Raw genomic sequence first — 21,958 nt, 5'->3', positions numbered from 1 at the left:
ATGCGAACATGCGATTAGCCATGCACATGCGCACGTGGACTTGGAATTAAAGGACTGACAGGACATGAATTGCACTCCCTTTGACCCCCCCCCCCCTCCACCCCCCTTTCCCCCTTCCTAGCTTCCCCCCTTGCTTCCTTCCCCCCTTCTCCGAAAGCACAGGCCACGCTCTCCTCCTCGCTTTTTTGCATTTGGTTCGGTTAAATCTGGGCTGGCATTTGCAATGCCCATTTCCCCCGGCTCACTCGCACGGGCCTCGGCGCTGGCCGGCCTGGCCCGCTGCCTTGCCAGGCTACAGGCCTGCTAGTCTGACGGCACTTTGGCGGCGATGAAACTTGCCCACATCTAGCCCAACGGATCCTGTCCCTAATCATCACTCACCCGCCACTCACCCGTTGGCTCACGTCTTGACTGCACATCGTACTGACGAGTGTTGCGGAACTAATGCGGACGTCGTACGTCTGCGCACGACACCCCGTCCAAGCAGCTTGCCAAGCAGCGCCCGTCCTCAGGCGCGTCCCGACCCAAGCTTTCGCGACTTGACTTGATGCTTCCAGCACCCGACTCCACGTGCACAAATACACGCCCATCCTTGCCTCCGTAAACAACTCCAACTGGGTCCCAGAACGTCAAACACACACGCTTGGCTGTTTTAAAGCCTGCATAGAAAGCTGCATACGTTGTAAGGCTCCCCACGCATCGTTTCCATGTTCCCTGCATGCAAACGCAACCCTTTATGGCCGGTATTTCCCGCCATCCTCAGCCCCGCAGCTGCGTTGCACCAGCCCGCCCACGGTCTACATCCCTGACACTCTCGGATTCGCATTCATGCTTTGCTAAACATCGTCGAGGGCAACCAGTGACAATAAAAGAAGCTTATACTATCATAGTACTTGAAGCGTTCATCGCACGTGTAAAACCATGAAACCGCCGTGTGCCGCGATGCGCAAACTACACGCTGCTGAAAGATGCGGTGGCCCTGCTGCTGCACGCCAGCGGCCAAGGCTTTGCCAGTGACCAGGCTGCTGCCCCGGCGACCAGTGCTGTTGCAGTCGCTTCTGTTGCTGTAGCAGTTTTGCAATGTTGCTGCTAGTCCTGGTGGATACTACTGGTGCTCGTGCTGCCGGGCCTGCTTGTGCGGATGGGGGCAGCCGGCGCGCCTCCGCCTCTGGCACCGCTTACTCAGCGGGGCCGTAACTTGTACGTCTCCAGCACGCCCTTACCCTTGGCCTGTATCGCACCGAGAAGGGAGGATGTGCCGATGAGTGCGTATAGGAGCGTGTGCCGGTGGCATCCCACGGTGGCATCCCGAGACAGGCCACTCTTAAGCATGTAAAAATAGGACAGTCACGGGTAAGATAGGACGGCGCTCATTCTCTTGACCCCGTGGCCCCGTTCCTCGCCACGCACCTGCACTCCGCCGGTGGGCTCCCAGTCCTCGCCCGGCACGAGGTCGAACACGGCCTTGCTGACGTGGATGGCGCCGGCCTCGCCCGTGGACTCCATGCGGCTGGCGGTGTTGACGGTGTCGCCGAACAGGCAGAAGCGCGGCATGCGCGTGCCCACCACGCCGCTCATGGCGCTGCCGCTGTGGATGCCCACACGCAGCTTCACCGGCTCGCCGGTTGTGGGCAGCCGCACGGACGCAGCCGCGCGCAGCAGCGCCTATTTCGGCATGCGGCGTGTGTGGGGGTCCCCGGTGCAACCATGTTGGGCGCAGTGGGCGAAAGCCACAACCGGTAATCCCGGTATGCACAGTGCAAACTATGCCGTACAATGAACGACACGTATTTGTACACGAGGAGGCACACGGGGCCGTTTCTCGCCTTACCTTTGCGAACTGCACGGTGCGGTAGGCATGCAGCGGGTCCACGTCATCGCTGCGCACCGTCACCGCGCCCGTCTCCTCGTCCACCTTCATCAGCCCGCCCGCCACCATGTAGCAGTCGCCGATGGTCTCCACCTTGTACACACCGAACGCGTCCAGCAGCGCATCCAGCCGAGTGAACAGGTCGTTCTGTGGAGTGTAGAAATAGAGGTGGGGAGGATGATGGTGGTCGAAGGCGGCGGGCACGGGTACCGTACGGCATCATGCGTACAGTGCCGCACATTGTAAATGAAGCGGGTGTTGCCGGACATGACCCGCAACGGCGCAACTCCCTGGAAAACGCATTGACACCTATGTCCAGATGTGCCCCTCACTCCTATTCCCCGCTCTCACCAGGAATGCCATGACGGTTGCGGGTTTGACCACGTTGCACATCGCCTGTGTGCGCATGTGTGAGCGTGTACAGGCGTGTGCGTGTGTGCGTGTACGTGTTTGAGCGCAGGAAGCAATCACCACGATTGAGCACTGCAAACGCGTATGTGTGTTGTAGGCGGATAAGGCACACGCCAACGAGCCGGATACAGGAGAGCGCTCAGACACAGCATTCGCACGTCGAACTGGAGCTGGCGCAATCCAACCAAATTCTCATGCCACTCGGCCGCCTCGCTTCTCGTTCTCACCGTGAAGCCCTGCAAGGAAGCAGCGATTGGGAGGATGGGTTGGGCGTTGGTAAGATAAGCGCGATTGCCCTCAATGCGCCGGTGCCGACACACCCTGACGGCGTGCAGCTTCAGCCGCACCCCGACAACGCCATCACGCACCCCTGCCTAACACCCCTGTTGCTTGTGCGCGCGACACCCGTGCTCCTGCCTGGCGGCCGCCCTGCACCCTTCCGACCCCCTTCCACTCGCTGCCTCTCCCTCTCTCTCCTTTCACGCGAGGCTGGGAGACGGTCATACAACCCGCCCCAGGCTTCCACTCTCTCACCTGGATATCGCAGAACAAGATGGACACGGCCGTGTGGTTGGTGGCCAGGTGCAGCAGCCCGTCGCCCGTGATCGGCATGGCCGCGTTAGCGCCGCCGGCCAGCGCCTTGCCCGGCGGACCCATCATCCCACCGCCCGGCATGCGCCCGCCGCCAGCACCACTCCTGATGCCGCTCGCGCCGAGCCCTGCCTCCAGCGCGGCGGCTGACGCCTCGGCAGTGACACTCTCCAGGGTTTGGGGCCGGGCGGAGGAGGGCGCCGCGTTGGCGGCGGCGGCGGCGGCGGCCTCCTGCACGGTGCTGTCGCGCGCGACGGCGTCTGCCGGCGCCGCTGCCATGATGGCGATATGCTCGAGCACTGGTTATTTCGTGAGGGGAGGAATGAAGCGGCGGTTGGATGATGCACTGGCATACAACGTAGGCACAGGGTTGAGGTGGCATGGGGCAAGGCAAGATGACTCCCTTGCACCATAATCGGCACATAACACATCCCGTCTTTTGCTCTTGCGAATCCCACATATTTACGTGCTCACGCCCAAGCCGACGCCTCACCGTGTGCTGGAAAGATGGCCTGAGCACGAAGCAGGCACACAGGCAGGAGGAGCGAGGGCGTGCACGTTGGGTGAGTGCCCCGCCATAACAGTGGAGCGCGGCCATTGCTGTTGCTTCAAGGGAGCCTTATTAGGCAGGCAGCCGCAGTAATCAGCTTAGCAGCCTCTTCTCCTTTCTCTGCCGCCCAGCCCTGTACCTAGGGTCCCACACTAACCCAATTCCCACCCACGCAGGCAACCACGCCTCCAACTCCTCTGACTCCCCTGACGGTACATCGCACTGCAGCCCCTGCTGCTGTGCCTCTCCCCGCGCCCTGCCCCTGCACACACACGCCCGCACCTCCAGCAGCGCGTGCTCCGCTTCCATCACGCGCGCCAGCTGCTGCTCCGCCCACACGCGCGCCGACACGTCGTGCTGTGTGACCAGGATCAGCTTCTCCCCCGTGATCGGGTGCGTCAGGCCGCTCACCACCACCTCGTGCCAAACCTCCATGGTCAATGCCTCCCCTGCGTGCTCCCGGCTCGCCTCCTGAGCCGCCGCCGCCGTCGCCGTCGCCATGTCTGTGGCAGCGACGCCGCCAGCAGTAACACTCGCGCCGGCACCACCATGCATGTCAACGACAGCGAGCCCTGCCTCCGCGACGTCACTCTGGTGGGCCAGTGGAGCGGCGACCTGTAGAGCAGCCGCCGGCGCCGCCGCCGCCGCAGGGGACGACGCGACCGGCTGGGCGGAGCCCGCCTCCGCATCGGCGAGTGTGGCGGTGGCGAGTGCGATGACGGCACCGGCGCTGTCGTCAATCGCGCCCGACATGGGCCCCGAGTGGCCAAGCGTCAGGCTGCTGGCGCCGCCGGCTGCCGCAGCCACGCCTCCAGGCGCACCCAAGTCGCGATGCCCAGACACCTGAGATGCCACGCACAAGGAGTCGGCTGGGCCGCCGCCAGTGCGCGCGCCGATGCTGACGCTGCCGGCAGCGGAGGACTGCGGCCCGGCAGCGGCCGCCGCCGCCGCCGCCGCCGCCGCCGCCGCTGCCGCCGCCGCCTTGCTGCCAGCGGCTGAGGCCGCGAGCGTGCGCTTGCGTGGCGGCAGGCCTGTGCTGTTGCCGCCGCCACCACCGGCGGTGGTGCCGTCAGCGTGTGCGCCACCGGGGATTGAGGGTGTGGAGCCGCTGTAGGGCGACTGACCTACCAACGGCGCAGTGTTGCTGCGGAAGAAGTGGTGGACGTGGGGGAGGCCGCCACCCGGCTCCCGCCGGCTGCTGCGCAGCTGGCCGCCGCCCGTGTTCACGCCCCACTCCCCAGCAGCCACCGGCTGCGACTGTGGCGGCGGCTGTGGCGGCTGCAGCAGGACCACCACGTCATCTGCTCCGCCGCCGTCATCGCCCGGTGCCGCTGCCTGCTCCACGTCCCCGCTGTTGATGTCGCTGAGTAGGGCGCCCACAAGCTCCGCATCCGGCTGCTGCCCCGGCCCCGGCTGTGCCGCCGGGCCGCCCAGGTCAATCGCGTTGTCGTCGGTGCTGTTGTCGTCGTTCACGGCCTCCCAGTGTAGCACCAGACGGCCGCTGTGGATCGGGTCCAGCGGCGCCGTGCCGCCGGTGGGCGAATCCCCGTCCTGTGGGACCGCCAGTGCATGCGGGACGTCGCAAGACGTGGATAGGCGTGGACAAGCATGCAAGCGCGAGTGAGGAACTGCACAATACGAGAACGGGCTCGCAGGCAGCCGCAGGCAACACAAAACAGGCTGCGCAAGGCAACGATAGCACTTGCACGCATTTGCAGCGACAACTATGCCACGGCACCTGTCCGGCACACAGCACACACAGAGTTATAAGCCCAGGCACCCACCACAGTGCGAAACCTTGAGGCATTGCTGCGGCTGCTGTGCCGCGACGCAAGCCGCCCACCGCCAGCACCCATGCCGCCGCCGCCGCCGGCTCCGGCTCCGGCGCTGCCCCCTGCCGCGGTGCTGGGTGACCCCACTGCGCTTCCTGCCGCCTCGTACGTGCCTGAAGGGCCGACGCAGACCCAGGCGCCACCGCCACCGCCACCGCCACCTTGAACCCTGAACTTGCTTCCGGTACCGCTGCCTGCTCCCCAGCTGCTGGGCCCCCCACTGCCGGGCCCCGCACTCCACAGCTCTCCCATGTCAGACACGCGGGCGACCTGCGGCGCGTGCGGCGTTGAGCCGATGGCCCCGCCCCCGCCTCCAACAGTGTCAGCGCCACTTGCGCATATGTGCTCATGCAGGGACAGGCCGGTAGACAGCGCGCCCTCGCCGCCGCCGCCCACCGACGCTCGCGGCCCCGCCACTGAGCCGCCCGCCGCCGGGTGTACGGCGCGGGTGGCTCCATAGCTGCTCGACAGTAGCAGCTGACCCGAGCTGAACAGATCGCCCGAGTGCACGTTGCTCGGTCCCTGGCCCGAGGCGCCGCCGGGCGTGCGTGCTCGCGAGGGCACCCGCGCCATCGTCGTTTTGAAGGTCATGTCGAGCAGCCGCGGCAGGGCACCCATGCCTACGGCGGAGTTGGGGCCGCTGACGATGCCGGCGTTGGCGGCGGCGCCGCCCATGACGCTGCCGCCGGCCGGCCCGATTTGCAGCGCCGCCGGCGACGGCATGGCGCCGGTGCCGCCGGTGGTGCCGCCGCTGCTGACGTAGGCGGACACGCCTGTGCCCAAGGCCAGGTGGCTGTAGACACGCGGGCCGCCGCCGCCGCCACCCGACACCTGCAGCGCCGACTGCACGTTGGCTTGCAGCGAGCGTGGAGCGGGCATGACGTCCATGGACTGAAGCGCATGGTAGGTGCTGCTAGCCATTGGGAAATCGCCCATGCCGGCGGCCGCGCCGTCTGCAGTCAGCCGGCCGTCGACGGCGCTGACGCGGCCGGCGTGGCTGCTGGTCCAGCCGGCAACGCCGTCAACCGAGACGCCGGCGGGGTCGCCCACAGACGTGTTGAGGGTGTGCAGTTGCAGCGTTTGCAGCTGCAGCTGCGCGTTGCTGCCGAGGAAATAGGCGTCCGGGCTGTCCGCCTCCTGGGCGAGGCGGTTGTTGCTGCCGTGGGCGTTGTGGTCCCCTGTGTGGTGCCGCGGCAGCTCGGCCGGGAGCTGCGGCGACGACCGCGACGGAAACTGCAGCAGCTTCTGTGACTGGTGGTGGTGGTAGTGGTGGCCAGTGCCCAGGCGGGCGGGTCCGAAGGGCGGCGTCGAGGCGCGCGCCGCCGCCAGCGCGGCCCCCGGCTCCCGTCCTACTGTTGCACCGGCGCTCGCGCCCACGACAGTGCCCATGGCCGCGCCCATGGCGCCCGCTGCCACGCCGCCCGCGCCCCCTGGAGCCTGTAGGGGCGAGCTGGCCTGGTCCCATCCCCCGTACTCGAGCGTGAGGTGCGGCTGTGGCATGGAGCAGTGGTCTGCCGGCCGGGTGACTCCGCCGACGGGGCTGAGGCGAACGGAGTCGGCGTTGCTGTTGCGCTCGCTGCCGTCGGCGACCGACCGCGGCAGCAGCAGCGCCGTGGCGGCGGCGGCTACCCCGCCGCCGGTTGCGGCGCCAAAGGTGGTGCAGCGGCGCGCGGGGGCGCGGTACCGGTGCCGGCCAAAGGTGCTGCGGCATCGGGCAAGGGCACTCGACTGGTTAAAGGGAGTGCATGCGTCCTGTGCGCAGTGATCTCGGCATCTTGCTCGCCACACCGCTACTCGTCATAGCCGCCTCCGCCGCCGCCGCCGGTAGCGGCGCGCGGCAGGGCAATTATACGGCAGAGGACCAGCAGACCGCACACATCCCACACACAGTAGCATTCGTTAAACACAACACGCCCGCGCACACACACACACACACACACACACACAAACACACACACACACACACACACACACACCTGGTGTTCAGAGCCTCTGCCAGCTCCGCCCCCAGCGGCACGGGCCGCGACTGCGGTGCCGCGGGGGAGCCGCACGTGCTCGAGGCCTTGCCCTGCGAGAACGAAGAACGAGGGAAGGCCAGCACCAAAGCACCAAAGCACCAATGCACCAGGGCGTGAGGGCACAACAGCAAAGGAGGGCGCGCGCAGCTACTCAGTCGCATGGCAGCATCGAATGCATACATGCACACAGCCGAGGCAGACTGGCGTATTCATGGTTGGCTCCAGGCCCGGATGGCGTGCGCCTGGCGGCGCGACTCACCGTCCTGAGGATCGACGACGGGCCCAGCAGCAGCGACGCAGCCTTGCGCGGCTGCTGCAATGAACGCACACGCGACCCCGAGCCGCCGCCGCCGGCGCCGCCACGCACGGCAAGCATGCCGCCGCCCGTCGACGGCGGCTGCTTGCCGGCGGCGGCCGCAGCCGCACCCGCTGCGCTGCCTGTGCCAGCCTCCATTCCACCGAGGCTCCAAGCCCCGGGGTCTCGCGGCTGGGAGTCGAGTTGGGTGCCCTGTGTGTCCGCCTGTAGCCTGGCTGGAGAGCAAGGCGCCAGCGGCAGCGAGAGTATAACAGCAGGCGCTGCCGCGGTCACGTGTGGCAGCAAACGGTGCGCGGGGGTGCCTGCACCCGTACTACTTCTGTGGCCACCGACAGATGCGGCCGCGCCTGTGCCACCGGCGCCCGCAGTGCGGCGGCCAAAGGCTGTCGCTGCGGCGATGGCAGCGGGGCCGCCGCTGGCGCGCGCAGCAGCCAAGTGGGAGGCGGAGACGGCCTCAAACGCGGGCGCGTCGTGTGTGCTGATGTGGCTGGTGCGCGGGGAGGGCCCTGCTTTGGAGACAGACGCGTTGGCTGAGGCGATGCCGGCTGCGACCGCGGGTGCGTGGGCCCCCGTCGCAGCTGCCGCTGCAGTGTCTGCGCTGCCTGCCGCAGCCATCGTCGCCGCGGCACGTCCCAGAGGCACGCGCTCACAGCCCGCCGCAGCCTCCGCCTCCGCGGCCGCGGCCTGCACCGCCGCTGCGTCCGCCCCGGAGCCAGACGGCGCGGCAGGCCCCGCTCGCGCCTTGCCAGGTGCCATCGTCGCTGGCGACGGCAGCTCTCCGCCATCTCGAGCCGCCGTAGCCCAGCCGCCGCCGCCGTACGCAACGCTGGCGCCAGCCTCCGGCTGCACACGGGACAATTCGCTGCCCGACGGCGCCCGCGCCCCGTGCATCTTGCTCGCCACGCCGCTGCTGCTCGTCATAGCCGCCTCCGCCGCCGCCGCCGCTGCCGCCGTCAGCGCCGCCGCGCGCACCGCCGCCGCCGCGCGTGTGGCCTGCGCGATGATAGCGCCGACGGTGGCCGCGCCGGTGCTGCCGCCACGCGGCATGCCGGACGACGGCGCCGTGCCGACACGGGGCCCCGCCGGCGCTGTGGCTGCATTAGGCCCCATCACTCTCCGTACCGCGCGCACGGCGTTTGGGCCGATGCAAAAGCTAACCGACCCCCGGTCGAACAGCGCTGCCAGCGCCCCCTCAGCGTCCGGCGCCGTCGTCGTGGCGGTGCCGTCGCCGCCTGCCGTCACGCCCTCAGGCAACCGCGGCAGCGGCAGGCTCCCGCCGTACTCAGTCGAGCACGGGGCGGGACCCGAGCAGTGCCCCTGACCCTGCCCCGTCCCGAGGGCCCAGCGGCCGCGGCTGCCGCCGGTGCCGCCGCGCATGCCCGAAAGGGTCGCGTTGGCGGTGTTGGCAGTGCGCACGAGCGAGGGGTAGGCCGCAAGCTGCAGCGCCTGTCGCAGCGCCGACAGCGACGGCCCGCCGCCGGCAGGCAGGGAGGCGGGGCCGCCGGTACCCGTGCCACAGGCGCCGCCGCCAGTTGCGCCCGCCTCCTCGGACCCGCGCCGCCGCCCCAGGCCAGCGCTGTGCTGACGGCTGCGCGGAAACGAGCCGCTGCCAACGCCACCACCACCACCACCACCTCCACCACCAGCTCCACTGCGGATGCCCTGCGATGCAAGTAGCGGCGCTTCGCCGCCAGCTGGCTCCCCCATTGCCACCTGCTCTGCCCAGCCGGACTGATCCGGCTCTCCGAGTAGGAACTCTGACCCCAGCGTGATATGCAGCGGCTGGACGTGCATTAGCGCGTCATCGGTCGTCGTGGCGGGCAGCTGGATGAGGCCTGTGGCGCGCGTGCAATGTGTGCGTGCATATGTATAGGGAGAACCCGGGTTTGTGTTCTGTTGCGACAGAACGGGCGTGTCCGGTGTGACCACCACTTCATCAGGGACAGCAGAGACCTGCCGTCCTGCGTGTTGCTGCTGCCCCGGTCTCGCTGCAATCGCTTATGCCATCGGCAGCACCCCTGCCCATCACAGGGCGGGTTAATCTGGGACGTGCCAGTAACGGCGCGCCCGTGGGCGAACACTGGCGGAACGCGCAAGCGTGTGAGTCACACATAGCGCTTTGACCGTCACCCTCCCACGTGCAACGCTTACCTCGCCACACCGCGCCGTCCTCCACCCGCCGTAGTGCCATAGCCAGTAGCGACAGATCCAGCGCAAACAGCTCGTGCAGCGACTGGAATGGCAGGTCGGATGCGCATATGTTTCTGTACACCAGTTGCCCTGCTGACGAGTACAGCGAGTTCGCAAGTGGCTGAGCCTCAACCAGGGCCTTGAAAAGTACCAGGGTCGAGTCCACAGCAGGAGCATCGCTCGCCAGAGACACGGTTCCCCGCGCGCCAATGCCATCAGCTTTTTGTAAGCTGCGCCTTCGCACATCAGTACTCGTTCTCGTTCGGCCGGACATGAGGCTTTTCGGGTGCTCGGGGCCCAGCCCTGACCCCGTTTTCTGTGGCTTTCTCCCATCCTCTCCCCCGGAGCTGAAGCAGCATAGAAAGAATCTCATCATGTAGGGTGACCTCCGTGCTGAGGCGACAATTCATGTTGAAAGTTTAGTTTGCCGCGACTCGGCGCGTCCTCCTAAGCATGTATAACACATGTAAGCAGTTATTGCAACACATATTATCGATAATACCGGCACGGCGGTGTGCGCGGCTTTGGTCAAGTAAACTTAGGCCTGCTGTGTTCTGTTATTTCAGCAGTAGAAAGCGTGTGTAACCTGTCTAAAGATAAGTAACACAGCGGCCGGCGTAACAAGCGCGTATGGTCGAATGTCGATGAGCGCACGCCACTTTTCCCGGTGTCCCAGTAAAAAGGGTAAGCGCGAGCCCGCCAAGGAGCCCGCCAAGGGTAAGCGCGAGCCCGCGCCCTTTGCCACTGCCAGTCGCCCCGCCCCTGAGCTGCACAGCTCGCACATTATGTGACTCAAGCCACACGGGCCACCCCCTAGTCCCTAGCTAGATACCGCCAACGACCTTGTATTGCATCCCCCCGGCGCAATGAGGACGCGGGGACGGAGGGCTTGAACTCCAAGGAAGCCCTGTACGCAGCCAGGGTCAGGGTGCCTGGCCAGGTAGGGTTGACAACCCTGGATGCGAGCATGCAGCACGCCTGCGTTCTGACCGAAACTCCACGACAATAAGCCTCGTCCATGTCTGAGGTTCTTTGGTGGGCCACTAGCGTTGGCATTCAGTAGCTGTCCCGTCTGCCGCAGCTTCCCACCTTCCTCAGCGCCACAGACCTACACTCATACAGATACTGAATCGGACGTTGCAGTTTGTACAGTACAGCAGCCAGCGTTGCCTACGAGGCGCGACTCTGACAGGCTCAAAGCCTCGTAGGGCGTTGGCCTTGTGGTGAGAGGGCGCTTGGACGGGCGAATGCCGCCAGTGACGGTATCTTGCGGAGTCGTTGGGGGCGTTTGGGGGCCCAGGCATGTACTTAAGCATAGAAGGCCTTGAAACGCCCATCTGCGCAGCGCCGCAGCGGAGGCGACCGCAGCATAAGGTAGCCCTCGCCCTGCCCTCGCCACCCATCAAAACGGATGTCTCCCATTTACCACCGAACGCGCATATGCCCCCCATTGACGTTCCAGGGGTGCCGTCGCTTGCCTACATATTCATGACGTGAGCACGTATGCACCGCTGCACGCTTGGCACCTGCATGCTATACGGTATCAACAAAATGCCTGCGTCCTGTCCGATACCCCACGACGCAAAGCCTGTTCCAGACCTGAGGCTCCCGTGCGGTCGCCAGAATGGGAAGTCGTCCAAACACGTCACTGCCAACCACCAGAAACGGTCCTACGTCGTTTGACACGGAATCCAGTAAGCACACCAGTAACCCCGCATTTATGGACCCTCAGGCACCAGTCAAAGGTGAAACCGTACGTTACCAACAGTCAAAGCCGTAACCTACTGCAACCTGTGTAAGGCTAAACCTGCTCTTCGGCAAACGTACCTACGCTCTGTTATGCCATACCCAGCAGCCCGCCTCTGCCTGCGCCAGAATTGGACCAGCAGCCTCTCGGACATGACTACTCCGCCCCGCCTTGGCTGCCCTGGCGACTGTACCGCACCCACCGACCCACCTCCTCCTGCCCACGCCCAGCCGCGCTACGTCGCACGCTCTCTCGACTGCCCGCCACACAACCGCCTCTGCTTCTGCCTGCTAGCATTGCACCCCTGCCTCACCCCCGCAAGCCATGCTCGTCTTGGCCTGTGCCACAGCTCAATACCGGCCGCTGCCACGGGGGTCACGCGGCCGCTGCAGCGCCGTGTACGGGTTGTTGCCGTACCCCGGCGGCGGGCCCTGCTGCTGAGGCGGCGGCGGGCGTGCATGCACGGGCTGCATGGGGGCGCCGTACCCAGTGGGCGCGCCGCCGCCAGGGGCGCCGACACCGCCAGGCGCCGGGTACGTGGGCCGTATCCCCGCGAAGAAGTTACCGGCACCCGGACGCGGGGCGCCATACCCGCCCTGCGGCGGCGGCGCGCCACCGTACCCACCGCCGGGCGGATAGCCGTACCCACCGCCGCCTGCGGCAAGCGGCGGCCCGCCTCTCCCGCCGTACCCGCCAGGCCCCGGCGGCGGTGCGCCGTAACCGCCACCACCGGTGTGGTGGGGCGCTGGGTAGGGCTGGCCGCCGTAGCCGCCGCGGCCGCCGCCAGGTGGAGGGTAGCCGCCCGGCGGGCCGCCGTAGCCGCCAGGTGCGCCGCCGCCGCTATACGGGCCTGGCCCCGGCGCCGAGCCGTAGCCCCCAGACGGCGGGTAGCCGCCGCCTCCAGGCGGCCCGTACCCGCCTCCTCCTCCACCATACCCGGGGGGCCCGTAGCGCCCCGGCGGGCCGCCCGCCGCCGGCGGCCCATACCCGCCGCCCCCGGGGCCACCACCATACCCGCCTTGCTGCGGCCCGTAGTTGCCGTGCATGTGAATGGGCGCACCGCCGGGGCCGCGCGGCACGGGGGGCGGGCCGCGGCCGTTGTAGCCGAGCTGGAAGTTGAGCATGCGCACGCCGGCGTCGCCAACCATGGGCGCGGAGAGGTCGCGGTTGTGCGGCGCGCCGCGGCCAGCGCCGCGCTCGTGCCACAGCGGCTGGTCCTGTGGGCCGTGGCGGGGGCGCGGGTGACGGGTGTCAGTGCCTTGCGCCCGTAGGGAAAAGGAGGTGGGAGGAGCGTGCGCACTTGCAAGAATTGACATGCTCTGGGGTGCAGCTGTGCGCGCAGCCGTAACGGGCCTCGGCAGTGACTGCAGGTCTCCCTGAGCTGAGCACTTGAATAATATAATTGCACAGGACGCCCACTCCATTGTCTACAGACAGCGCCTACGGCGGAGTGCAAGGCGATCAGCCACGACTCACGATCGGGCGGTCGGCCTCGGTCAGGATGGGCGTGTCGACGACCGTGCCGGGCATGATGCGCGGCTCGTGCGGGATGTGCGGCGGCAGCTTGTAGGTGATGCACAGCACGCTGTTGTTCAGCACGTCGGGGCCCAGGCCTGCGCGCGGGGTGGGGAGCGCGGGGGACAGACCGCACAGCGTCAGGCGTGGGCAGAGCTGCAAGAGCGCGTGCCTCGCCGCTGCCGTTACCGCTTCGCACTTGACAGTTTTCTACGAGAACTCGTGCGACAACATGGCTGCGTTAGCGCTTGTGGCGTGTTGTGCGTGTTGGCATGCAAGCCATCCAGCCCTATCCCCTACCCCATGAGCATGCGCTGTGTGCACCCAAGTGGCGGCCCGCGCATCCGCCCGCCCCTTCGCCCCACTTGCCGCCCCAACCCGCCCGCCCGCCCACCCGCCCGCCCAGCCCACGCACCCGGCATGGGCACGGGCACCACGGACGGCTGCGTCTCTCCGGCGCACAGCATCATGTAGCCGTGCACGCCGCGGCTCATGGCGGGGTCCATTAGCGTGGCGGACTTGTGGCGCTCTGCGGGGACCCAGGGGACGGAGGACAGCCATTCATGCGAACGGGTTTGTATCAAACACGGTAGTGCCGACGTCCAGAGGGGTGAATAGGTTTCAGGCATCACTGGTTAGGGCAAGGCGAATGTTGGAAGTGGCGCAGCGTGAGATGGGGCGGAGAGGCCAGAGCGCTGAGCAGGCGATGGTGCGGGCATAAGGCTGGAGGCTGCAGGCTAAGGTACTCTTCGCAGTAGACGCTGTTCGCGCGGCCCTACCCAGACAGCGACTATGCGCCTCTACAAGCACGCACTTAAGCACGCACCCTCCCTTGTCCACCCCAAACAGCCAGCAAGCCATCTACCCCAGCGAAAGCCACCGGCACCGCTGTCCGCACACGTACACAGGAGCACACACGCACGCACCCTCGGGCGGCAGGCTGCCGTACGTGGCCTCCAGCTCGTACACGGCGGGGGCCAGGGGGTGGCTGGAGTGGATGTAAATCACCTGCGGGACACACACACACACACACACACACACACACACACACACACACGCGACGAGCGTTACCCATACGGTACATGCACCTGGAGGTTTCCTTCCTTGTGCCCCCCGACGCAACACTGTAAAGTTGCATTCATTATTCCTTGGATACCTCTTCACGACTCGTGCTAGTGCGCCTGCCCGCCTCCCCGCCCACTCTTTTCCGCCTGGTAATCTCCCGCCGCCATCCGACATAGCGCCCCCGCGGTCTTAAAACTAAGCATCCATGTAACCGCTACCCCTCCCTCCCTCCCCTCCGCCCGCACCTCCAGCCTCGTGCTGTTGCGGAACTTCTCCTCCGGCTCCAGCAGGTGCAGCAGCGCGTCCGTGGCCGCCACCAGCCGAGCCTCGTCGATGAACGGCAGCAGCGCCACACCCTGACGTGGGAATGGCGGTGGTGGCGGCGTGCGGGATGTGGTGGTGGGCACCAGAACAATAATGGTTGCGGGGGTGGGGCACAGCTTACATGGTCGGTTGCTCTGTCCAGCTGCGTGTGTGTGGCTCCGTGCAGATGCGCGGTCGTGTCTGACACGCTACGGACACGCCTTGCAGCTGCTTAACCTGCATGTCCGCCCCCCAGCCCCAGCTGCAGTTCTCCTTGCCGCGCGAATGTTTCCTTACGGGATTGGTTCAACGTTAACCCCCAGCCCCCCGCCACCTCCTCGCTCACCTGCCAGGCGTACCGCTTGCCGTTCATGTCCACTTCAAAATGGCTGGGGTAGAAGTCCAGGATGGGCGAGTCGGGATCCGTGAACAGCTTCCTGTGTGGCGGTGATGGTGTTCGCATGATAGTGTCAAGCATCAGGCAGCATCGGAAGCGTTATAGGGTGAAAGTGGAGGTACTGTTTGAGTGTGACGTATGGCAAATTGGCAACCGGCACTCGGGGGATACCATGAAACGAGGCGGCGCGACCGGCATGGATTCCACCCACCAGCCGCCACTGCTCGCCCGCCGCTCATCTTGTTCCCTGACCTTTCCTTCCATCTCCTCCCCTGCCCCCAGCTTCTCTTCCCTTCCCTCTTCCTTCCCTCTCCCCCTCCATCTTCTGTCATCTGGTTCTGACCACTACCCGCTCCCACCTGAACGGCTTGGGCAGCGCGTGCGCGGACGCGGCTGGCAGCACCCCCATGAGCTGGTTGAAGGGCGAGAAGGGCGCGCCCTGGTCGAACTCGATGGTCAGCGACTCCAGGTTTACGAGGTCGGAGGCGAAGGGCGCGTAGTGGAAGGGGTAGAACCAGCGCCAGGACGCCACGCCCTCGTAGTAGTAGCGCATCACCCAGCACAGGCCCTCCACGTACGCCTGGGGGTGAAGGAGGGTGTTAACTTTGAACCAATCCCGTAAGGAAACAGTCGCGCTGCAAGGAGAAACTGCAGCCGCATATGCGAGCTGTGGTACATCACCATAGGTAGTCGGGCGGGCTTGGGCAGCGTAGCCGCAGGTGGAAGGAGCAGCAGTCCAGAGCAGCTCCGAAGTCATGTCAGCAGTGCGAGCCGCGCGCGGACCCCGTCGCCCAACTAGTTGCACATCTATACTAAAATACTCACCTGTACGCGAACGGAGGAGCGCCAGGTAGAAGCGTCCAACAGCAGAGGCGAAGACGCACATGTAGGAACGTGGCATGGCGGCGAGCGTTAGTAGTAATCGCGGGACACGTAAAGCAAGGCAGTACATAAGCTATGGGACCCCACGCGCGGCTCAGAGACAAAGAAAGAGCGAGTGGGGCGGGCGAACGAGCAACGACCAGAGGGGCGGGATGAGTGCGCGGGATGGGGCATGTGGCGGGGGGCCGGGGGCGCAGGCAAACAGAGGGTAGGCACGGGCAATGAGTCCAGACAGGGCGCGGGCCGCCGAACGGCTCCCTCGCAACCCTGTCGGCCTGGACGCGACACCCGTGAAGGAGGGTGGAACAGGGGGTTGAACAGGGGGTGGGAGGGGGTAGAAGGAGAAGGTGGAGGTGGAGTGGTGCGCGGGCTCGGCACATATCAAAGTGGAGGTGGAGGAGGAGACGCGGGATGGTTGGAGGTATGGAGGTGGAGGAGGAGACGCGGGATGGTTGGACGTATAGGCGGTGGAAGAAAAAGCTCCCTCCCTGTCTCCCTCCCTGCTTCGGTCCTTCCATTCGTCCCTGAGTCCTTCCATCCTCTCCCAGCAACCTAATCTCTTTCCCTCATCCTCTTTCCCTCATCCTCTCGCTCACCTGCACGATGGAGTTCAGGATGCGCTGCTGGCTGGGGCCGGTGGGCACCTTGAGCTTCTCGTGGTAGTACCTGCGCCGCCACGCCACGCCAATACACAATATGCCATGCCGTGTCAGCAGCAGCAGCGCGTGTCGTGCGCAAGGTGCGTAACCTCCCCTGCCCCTCACGCCCATCCCACATCTTGCCGCTCCACTTCCTCGCCTCTGTTGCGGTACGCGAAGCCCACCGCCCGGCTACCGCCGGCTCACCCTGCCGCACCTGTCCTTCCAGCCCTCCTCGCCCAGCCTGATGCGCTCCTCGTCCACGATCATTTCGTCGAAGCGGTCGCTGCGCTCCTTCATCAGCTCCTCCAGCCGCTCCTTCATGTCGGCGGCGGCGGCGCTCACCGCGGCCGCGTTCTCCACCTGAACAGCCAACATGAGTGAGTTAGGGGGACCAGGCAGCCGGGAAAGATTCCACAGGAGCGGTGCCACCCGTGCGAAAGGGGTGTGTGCGCGCCGCGCAGCTTTGCAGGCCTGGCGCTGGGGAAGGCCTGCAGGGCGGCCTGCCTTACTGCTGGCCGTCAACGGATGACTCCGTGATGCCACTTGACTTTTCCTGCGTCACCCAAGCCTTGCTAGCATTCTCCAACTGGCTGCAATTGCCACATCCCGATCACGCGCCCAGCCAGGAGCCCTGCCCGCCGCATGTGATGTCACCCACAGCCCAGGCTACGCCGCACCCACCTCGAACTCGCTCTCCACGTCCGTGCCCACGTGCCCTGCCAGCACGTCCAATGCCTCCTCCTCCGTCACCGCCACCTCTGGCACCTCCTCGCCGACTTCCGCCTCGGCCCCAGCAGCCTCCGCCCCCAGCTCCTCCGCTGCCGCAGTGCCGTCCGCGCCTCCAACCGCCTCCGGCGCAGGCTCCCCGCCCTCCGTCACCGCAGCGGGCGGCAGCTCCGCCGCCTCGGCCTCCGCCGACACATCCGCATCGCCCTCTTTCCGGCGGCGCTGCCGCGGCGGCGCCGCGCCCTCCCCGCCGCTCTCCGGCTTCGCCTCCGCTCCCTCCGCACCCTCTGCCGGCTGCGCCTCCGCGTCCTCCGCCTTGTCAGCTGCCTCTGCCTTCTTGCCCTTGCCTGCGATGCGGTCCCGCAGCCGCTGTGCCGCCGACTTGTTGGCGCCGGCGTCATCCATCTGGCGAAGCGGCGGCGGCGGACCCGACGGCGGCGGCGGCAGCGCGCCTCCGCCCGCACCCCCTGCGCATATGCCCATCCAATCACCCGCCAATCACACGGTCACTACGCAAAAAGGGGCGCAGCGTAGTAGGGTCTCGCCGCAAACACTTCAGTCGCCAGGCATCCCTATGCAACGCGCCACAACGCTGCCGACTCCTCACACAGCCCCAGCACAGCCCGGTGTCCCGAGCCCCTGCTCGCCACCTCCAGCGACTCCGCCCCCGCCCCCGCGCCTGCACCCGCGCCCGCACCTGCGCGCTGCTGCTCCCGCCACGCCTCCTTGCGCGCCGCCTCCGCCGCCGCGTGCTCCGCCGCCACGGCGTCGCGCCCCAGCGGCTTCATGTGCCCCGCCGCCAGCTCCCGCGAGATGTGGCGGCCGGACGGCGCCGCGTCGCTGGCGCTGAACTTCCGCTTGTTGCCCTTGCGCCGAGCGTCGTCCTACAGCGTGAGGGGTTCCAGGCACGGCTAGTCAGGCGATGGACGTGGGAGCAAGAGTGAGAGGTTATCCAGGGATACGTGCTCCACGGTCCTTCATCCCGTTGACCACCGCCCACATCCTGCACTCCAGCAGACTAGCGGCGTCCCACCCAACTACACCTCCCTCTGCCTCTCCACACCTCCAGCATTCACACTTACGGCCCTCGCCCCTCCCCTCCCCCTCCCCCCCCCGCACACACGCCTCCCTTGCTCCCCGCACGCACCGCCTTCTGCCGCGACACGCGCTCGCGCTGGCGCCTCAGCTCCCGCATGCGTTTGCTGAAGATGATGTCCTCGAAGGCGCCAATCTTGCGGATGAAGGCCTCCACGCGGCCCAGGTGCGGCTGCGCGCCGTGCACCAGGTAGCCGCCCAACCCCGCCAGCTCCTGACGGTACACGCGCATCATCAGCTCGATGGCGCCCTCCCTGCGGTGGTGTGGATGTGGTTGCGTGCGGTTTGTTCGTGGTGGGTTTGTGGGTTGAGGCGGAGCCGAGAAGCAGGTCGTGTGGTTTGTTTGTGTTGGGTTTGTGTGTTGAGGTAGAGCCGAGAGGCAGGTCGTGTGGTCTGTGTAGGGGCTCGGTGGCCTTACGCGCAGGGTCCAGCCATTGGGCGGCGTGTGCAAATCAGCGAGTAGGCGCAGTGCGACCCATCACGCGTCCCGCCGACCCGTCCCTCCGCACCTAATTTCAAGCGTGGGCATGTGTGGCAGGAAGTCGTTGCCGCAGAAGAAGCACATGAACACAAAGTCGTCGTACACGCGCTCCGGGTCGAACTCAAACGGCAGGTTCGGCACCTGGCGGCAAGGCGTGTGGCGGCAAGGTGAATAGCTGCAGCACAGTGTGTCGGGGCCGGCAAACAGCCCGAGCCCCCCTACCAAACGCGCCCGGTCCTCGCTGGCTGCAAAGTTCGCCTTCCTCCCACGCTCTATAATGCCAACCGCAACCCCTTCCTCTGTAAACCCCGACCCAACGTGCCGCCACCCCCCGGCGCGGCCCCGGCCACGCCCACCTTAAGCTCCAGCGCCAGGTACTCGCGCAGCACCGACACCAGCAGGAACTGGTAGGGCTTGCGCGCGATGGACGGCTTGTTGCCGCCCTCCTCCGCCTCGCCGCCCCCTTTCCCGCCGCCCGGCCCGCCGCCCTCGGCCTTGGCGGCCAGCTGCTGCCGCATCTGTTCCCGCGGGTCCTGCGGAGGTAGGCAGTAGCGGTGGCGGTGGTGTGGGTTGTGTGGAAAGTGTTGTGTCAGTCATGGCAGTTGCGTGGCCGTGGTGGTGGTGGATGCGGTCCAGCGTCCTGCTGCCTACACACGGGTTAATTGCATCCCGTCTTCGACGGCATTGCCCTCCCTTTCGCCCCCTTCCCTTCCCTTCCCCTCCCTCCCGCCCCCTTCCATCCCCTTTCCCTTTCCTTCCTCTTAATGCCAACGCCGCCCACGCACCGGTCCGGCCTGCTGCACGATGACCTCGCGCAGGATGACGAAGTGCGGCTCGTGTGTGGCCAGTGCCAACATGATCAGGTCGGCGTCCAGGCCGTACACGCAGTGCCGCGTGTTGGCGTTCCAGCCGGGGCGGCCGCGCTGCTCGCGCACAAACGCCATGGCCTTGTGCTCGCCCTCGCCCGGCACGTTGCTGTCGGACAGGAACACCTGTGTGCGCGGTTTACGTGCGCGTTGCGGGCCGAGCGTTTTGCAGGCCGTGAGCAGAGCGGTCCGTGTTTGTGGGGTACTCCCCAAGTGTTGGTTGTGTTTTGAGTATGCGAGGAGAACGTGTTCGTGGTAAAGCCAAGATCCCGGCCCCCACTTCCTTAACTAATCATGAATGTAACCCCCACCCCTATTCAGCCTGTCGTTTTCGCCTCCCCTCGCAGCCCCACAGCGAGCTGGCCGCACCTCCAGGCCGCGCCAGCCGGGGTCATTGTTGAGGCGCGTGTGGATGTAGTACTGCAGGGCCACGGACAGGCGGTGCATGAAGGGCGTGCCGGGCGTGATGGTGTTGCTGTCAAACGTCTCCGTGCGCTCCTTCTTGGGCACCTGCGCGGCGTTCGCGTGGGATATCAGTATACCGTGTTGGACGGGGAAGTTGCGCTCAACCCTGCCGCTCGATTTCTATCAGCCACAGAGCGCGCAGCACCCCGCCTTCTCCTCCTCAATGAACGCACGCCGGTGCTGAGCGTGACCAGATACCCCGGCCCCCCCCCGCGCACCTTGATTCCCTCCGCCTCGAACTCGGTCCGGATGCGCTCCTCCTCCTTTTCCTTCTCCGCCAGGTCCTGCGCCGCGCGGAAGCGGCGGCTGCGCTGCTGGTTCATCTTGGCGCGGGGCGCCACGCCGTCTGGAATCAGGAGAGCCAGGAGGGAGGGTCCGTGACGAGCATGTGTGTGTGTGTGTGTGTGTGTGTGTGTGTGTGTGTGTGTGTGTGTGTGTGCGTGTGTGTGTTTGTGTGTGTGTGTGAGCGAGCGCAACCGGAAGGATTGGCGTGCGGGCGAATAGGGGAAAGCCCGGAAGGGGCCTCAAGCATGCTTCATGCCGTGCATTCCCGCATCACGGTGCGCTGCCGCACGTTACGCCCGCCACCCCTTCCCGCCACCGCCTGCGGTATCCGTTTCGACCGCCATCTGCCCGACTCTCTACCTCCTGACAAGCTCCATAACAGCCGCACCCCTGAACCCGTCGGGCCAGGCGCCCCTGCAAGTCCTTCGCTGTGCGTGTGGTGTTGAGCTGCTCACCAATGGCCATGAACAGCACACGGCGCGGGCGCACGATGGAGAAGAGGCGGTCGATGTAGTCAAAGATGTTCACAAACACCTCGTTCTCCGTGGTGGGGGCGGGCTGCAGGGCGACAGGCACGGTGCGTTAGTGCTGTTGGAACGTTGGGCTAGTAAGGAACAAGGAAGGGTTGCGAGGGGAGTATGGCGCCCTAAGTGCGATCCTATCTCTGTTCGCATCCGCGCCTCCCGCCCGCGCAGCGTTGTGTGGCCAGCCCAGTACCCCGGGAGCCGCCGCGTGGCCCCAAAAGTTTAAGTCCATTACATGACACGCGTCCGGCGCCAGCTCACTAGCTCACCCTGTCCTCCGGGTGGAAGCATGGGTGGATAATGCCGTTCATGTCCTGCGTACGGCGTAGAGGATGGCACAGGCAAAACAAGACGGCGGGGGATTCATGGACGGTGAGCCCTGCCGCGTGTCCACCCGGCAAACCCGCACACGCGCGCCCCCGCTTCTATATCCCAGACCATCCACCGTTACCCCATATATACTCCCAACTCTACACCCAAAGGAACGCAGTGTACGCCAGCGCTTACTCACCAGGTAGAGGTTGTCAAACTCCATGCCGTTGGGGTTTGGCTTGGACGTGTCCACTGGGACTTCCACGCCATTTATAAGCTCCGGGAACTCCTCCAAACAGTCCTTGACGATCTTGGGGTACCTGCATTCCACAACCACGGTCAACGGGTCAAGCGAGAGCGCCAACAGTCAAGCGCGCCCATGCGGCACAACCCCCTCCTGGTCTCGACTGTAAATTCAGTTCATGAGACATCAGAATGCTGCATTCGTTCATCAAAAAGAGCAGCCCGAAAGCGTGGGCCACGCTGCGTAGTGGTCTACCGCCGTCATATCGCAGCACACAACGACAGCGCCACATAGAACACTTTCTTACTTCTGGCTGAGCCATCGATAGAATGCCGGAACGCCCATGGCGCCTCCCTGCTCGTGGCCGCTTTAGACAGTTCCGCCTGATTTTGTGCTGGTTTTTTCGCTTCAACAAATGCAACTACGAGCTATGCAAGTTGAGGCAGCGTAGAAACATTCTCGATTGCCCTCAAGGGCTCGCTTGGAGCCTAATCTCCAAGCTGAAAGAGCAAGCGGGGCAAGAGAAGTTTCCGGTTATGTTATGTGCGTAGCAGGTGTGGTGCAGCGGTGCTATGCGTGGCGCTGTCGTGGCCCAAACAAGTTCTCCTCACCCGAGAGGTGGCCCGTGGATC

At 66.0% G+C, this 21,958-nt stretch overlaps 2 protein-coding genes across 2 annotated transcripts; both read right to left on the bottom strand.

Moving 5' to 3' along the window:
- Positions 1-45: 45 nt before the first annotated feature.
- Positions 46-10,427, bottom strand: CHLRE_16g679850v5 (uncharacterized protein). Its single transcript, XM_043071391.1, has 12 exons — positions 9,740-10,427; positions 7,532-9,423; positions 7,231-7,322; positions 5,207-6,956; positions 3,705-4,973; positions 3,366-3,384; positions 2,816-3,171; positions 2,509-2,517; positions 2,222-2,266; positions 1,832-2,017; positions 1,411-1,665; positions 46-1,230 (listed from the first exon to the last, which is right to left on the bottom strand). The coding sequence occupies exons 1-12, from the start codon at positions 9,777-9,779 to the stop codon at positions 1,183-1,185; spliced, it is 5,961 nt and encodes a 1,986-aa protein (XP_042916032.1). The 5' UTR covers positions 9,780-10,427; the 3' UTR covers positions 46-1,182.
- A 642-nt stretch (positions 10,428-11,069) lies between these two features.
- Positions 11,070-21,927, bottom strand: CHLRE_16g679900v5 (uncharacterized protein). The gene is made up of 21 exons (XM_043071395.1): positions 21,634-21,927; positions 21,282-21,402; positions 21,040-21,084; positions 20,702-20,804; positions 20,180-20,307; positions 19,866-20,006; positions 19,416-19,622; positions 18,987-19,163; positions 18,659-18,771; positions 18,202-18,403; positions 17,752-17,938; positions 17,010-17,521; positions 16,543-16,688; positions 16,284-16,353; positions 15,165-15,385; positions 14,755-14,845; positions 14,351-14,461; positions 13,967-14,048; positions 13,456-13,569; positions 13,002-13,138; positions 11,070-12,742 (listed from the first exon to the last, which is right to left on the bottom strand). The coding sequence occupies exons 1-21, from the start codon at positions 21,669-21,671 to the stop codon at positions 11,876-11,878; spliced, it is 3,813 nt and encodes a 1,270-aa protein (XP_042916031.1). The 5' UTR covers positions 21,672-21,927; the 3' UTR covers positions 11,070-11,875.
- Between the last annotated feature and the right edge of the window lie 31 nt (positions 21,928-21,958).

The sequence above is a fragment of the Chlamydomonas reinhardtii genome, chromosome 16 (assembly GCF_000002595.2).
Source record: "Chlamydomonas reinhardtii strain CC-503 cw92 mt+ chromosome 16, whole genome shotgun sequence".
Taxonomy (NCBI): Eukaryota; Viridiplantae; Chlorophyta; class Chlorophyceae; order Chlamydomonadales; family Chlamydomonadaceae; genus Chlamydomonas; species Chlamydomonas reinhardtii.
The sequence above is the reverse complement of the archived record's forward strand: the minus strand, read 5'-3'. Positions and strand labels throughout refer to the sequence as shown.

Coding starts and splice junctions, on each gene's coding strand:
- CHLRE_16g679850v5 (XM_043071391.1), bottom strand. CDS start 9,779: ATGGCACTACGGCGGGTGGAGGACGGCGCGGTGTGGCGAG. Junction 9,424..9,739: donor GGACGGCGCGGTGTGGCGAG/GTAAGCGTTGCA, acceptor CGCGCGCCACAG/GCCTCATCCAGCTGCCCGCC. Junction 1,231..1,410: donor AGCCCACCGGCGGAGTGCAG/GTGCGTGGCGAG, acceptor GGTGCGATACAG/GCCAAGGGTAAGGGCGTGCT.
- CHLRE_16g679900v5 (XM_043071395.1), bottom strand. CDS start 21,671: ATGGGCGTTCCGGCATTCTATCGATGGCTCAGCCAGAA. Junction 16,354..16,542: donor GAGGAGGGCTGGAAGGACAG/GTGCGGCAGGGT, acceptor GTGGCGGCGCAG/GTACTACCACGAGAAGCTCA. Junction 12,743..13,001: donor CCGAGGCCGACCGCCCGATC/GTGAGTCGTGGC, acceptor CACGGCCCACAG/GACCAGCCGCTGTGGCACGA.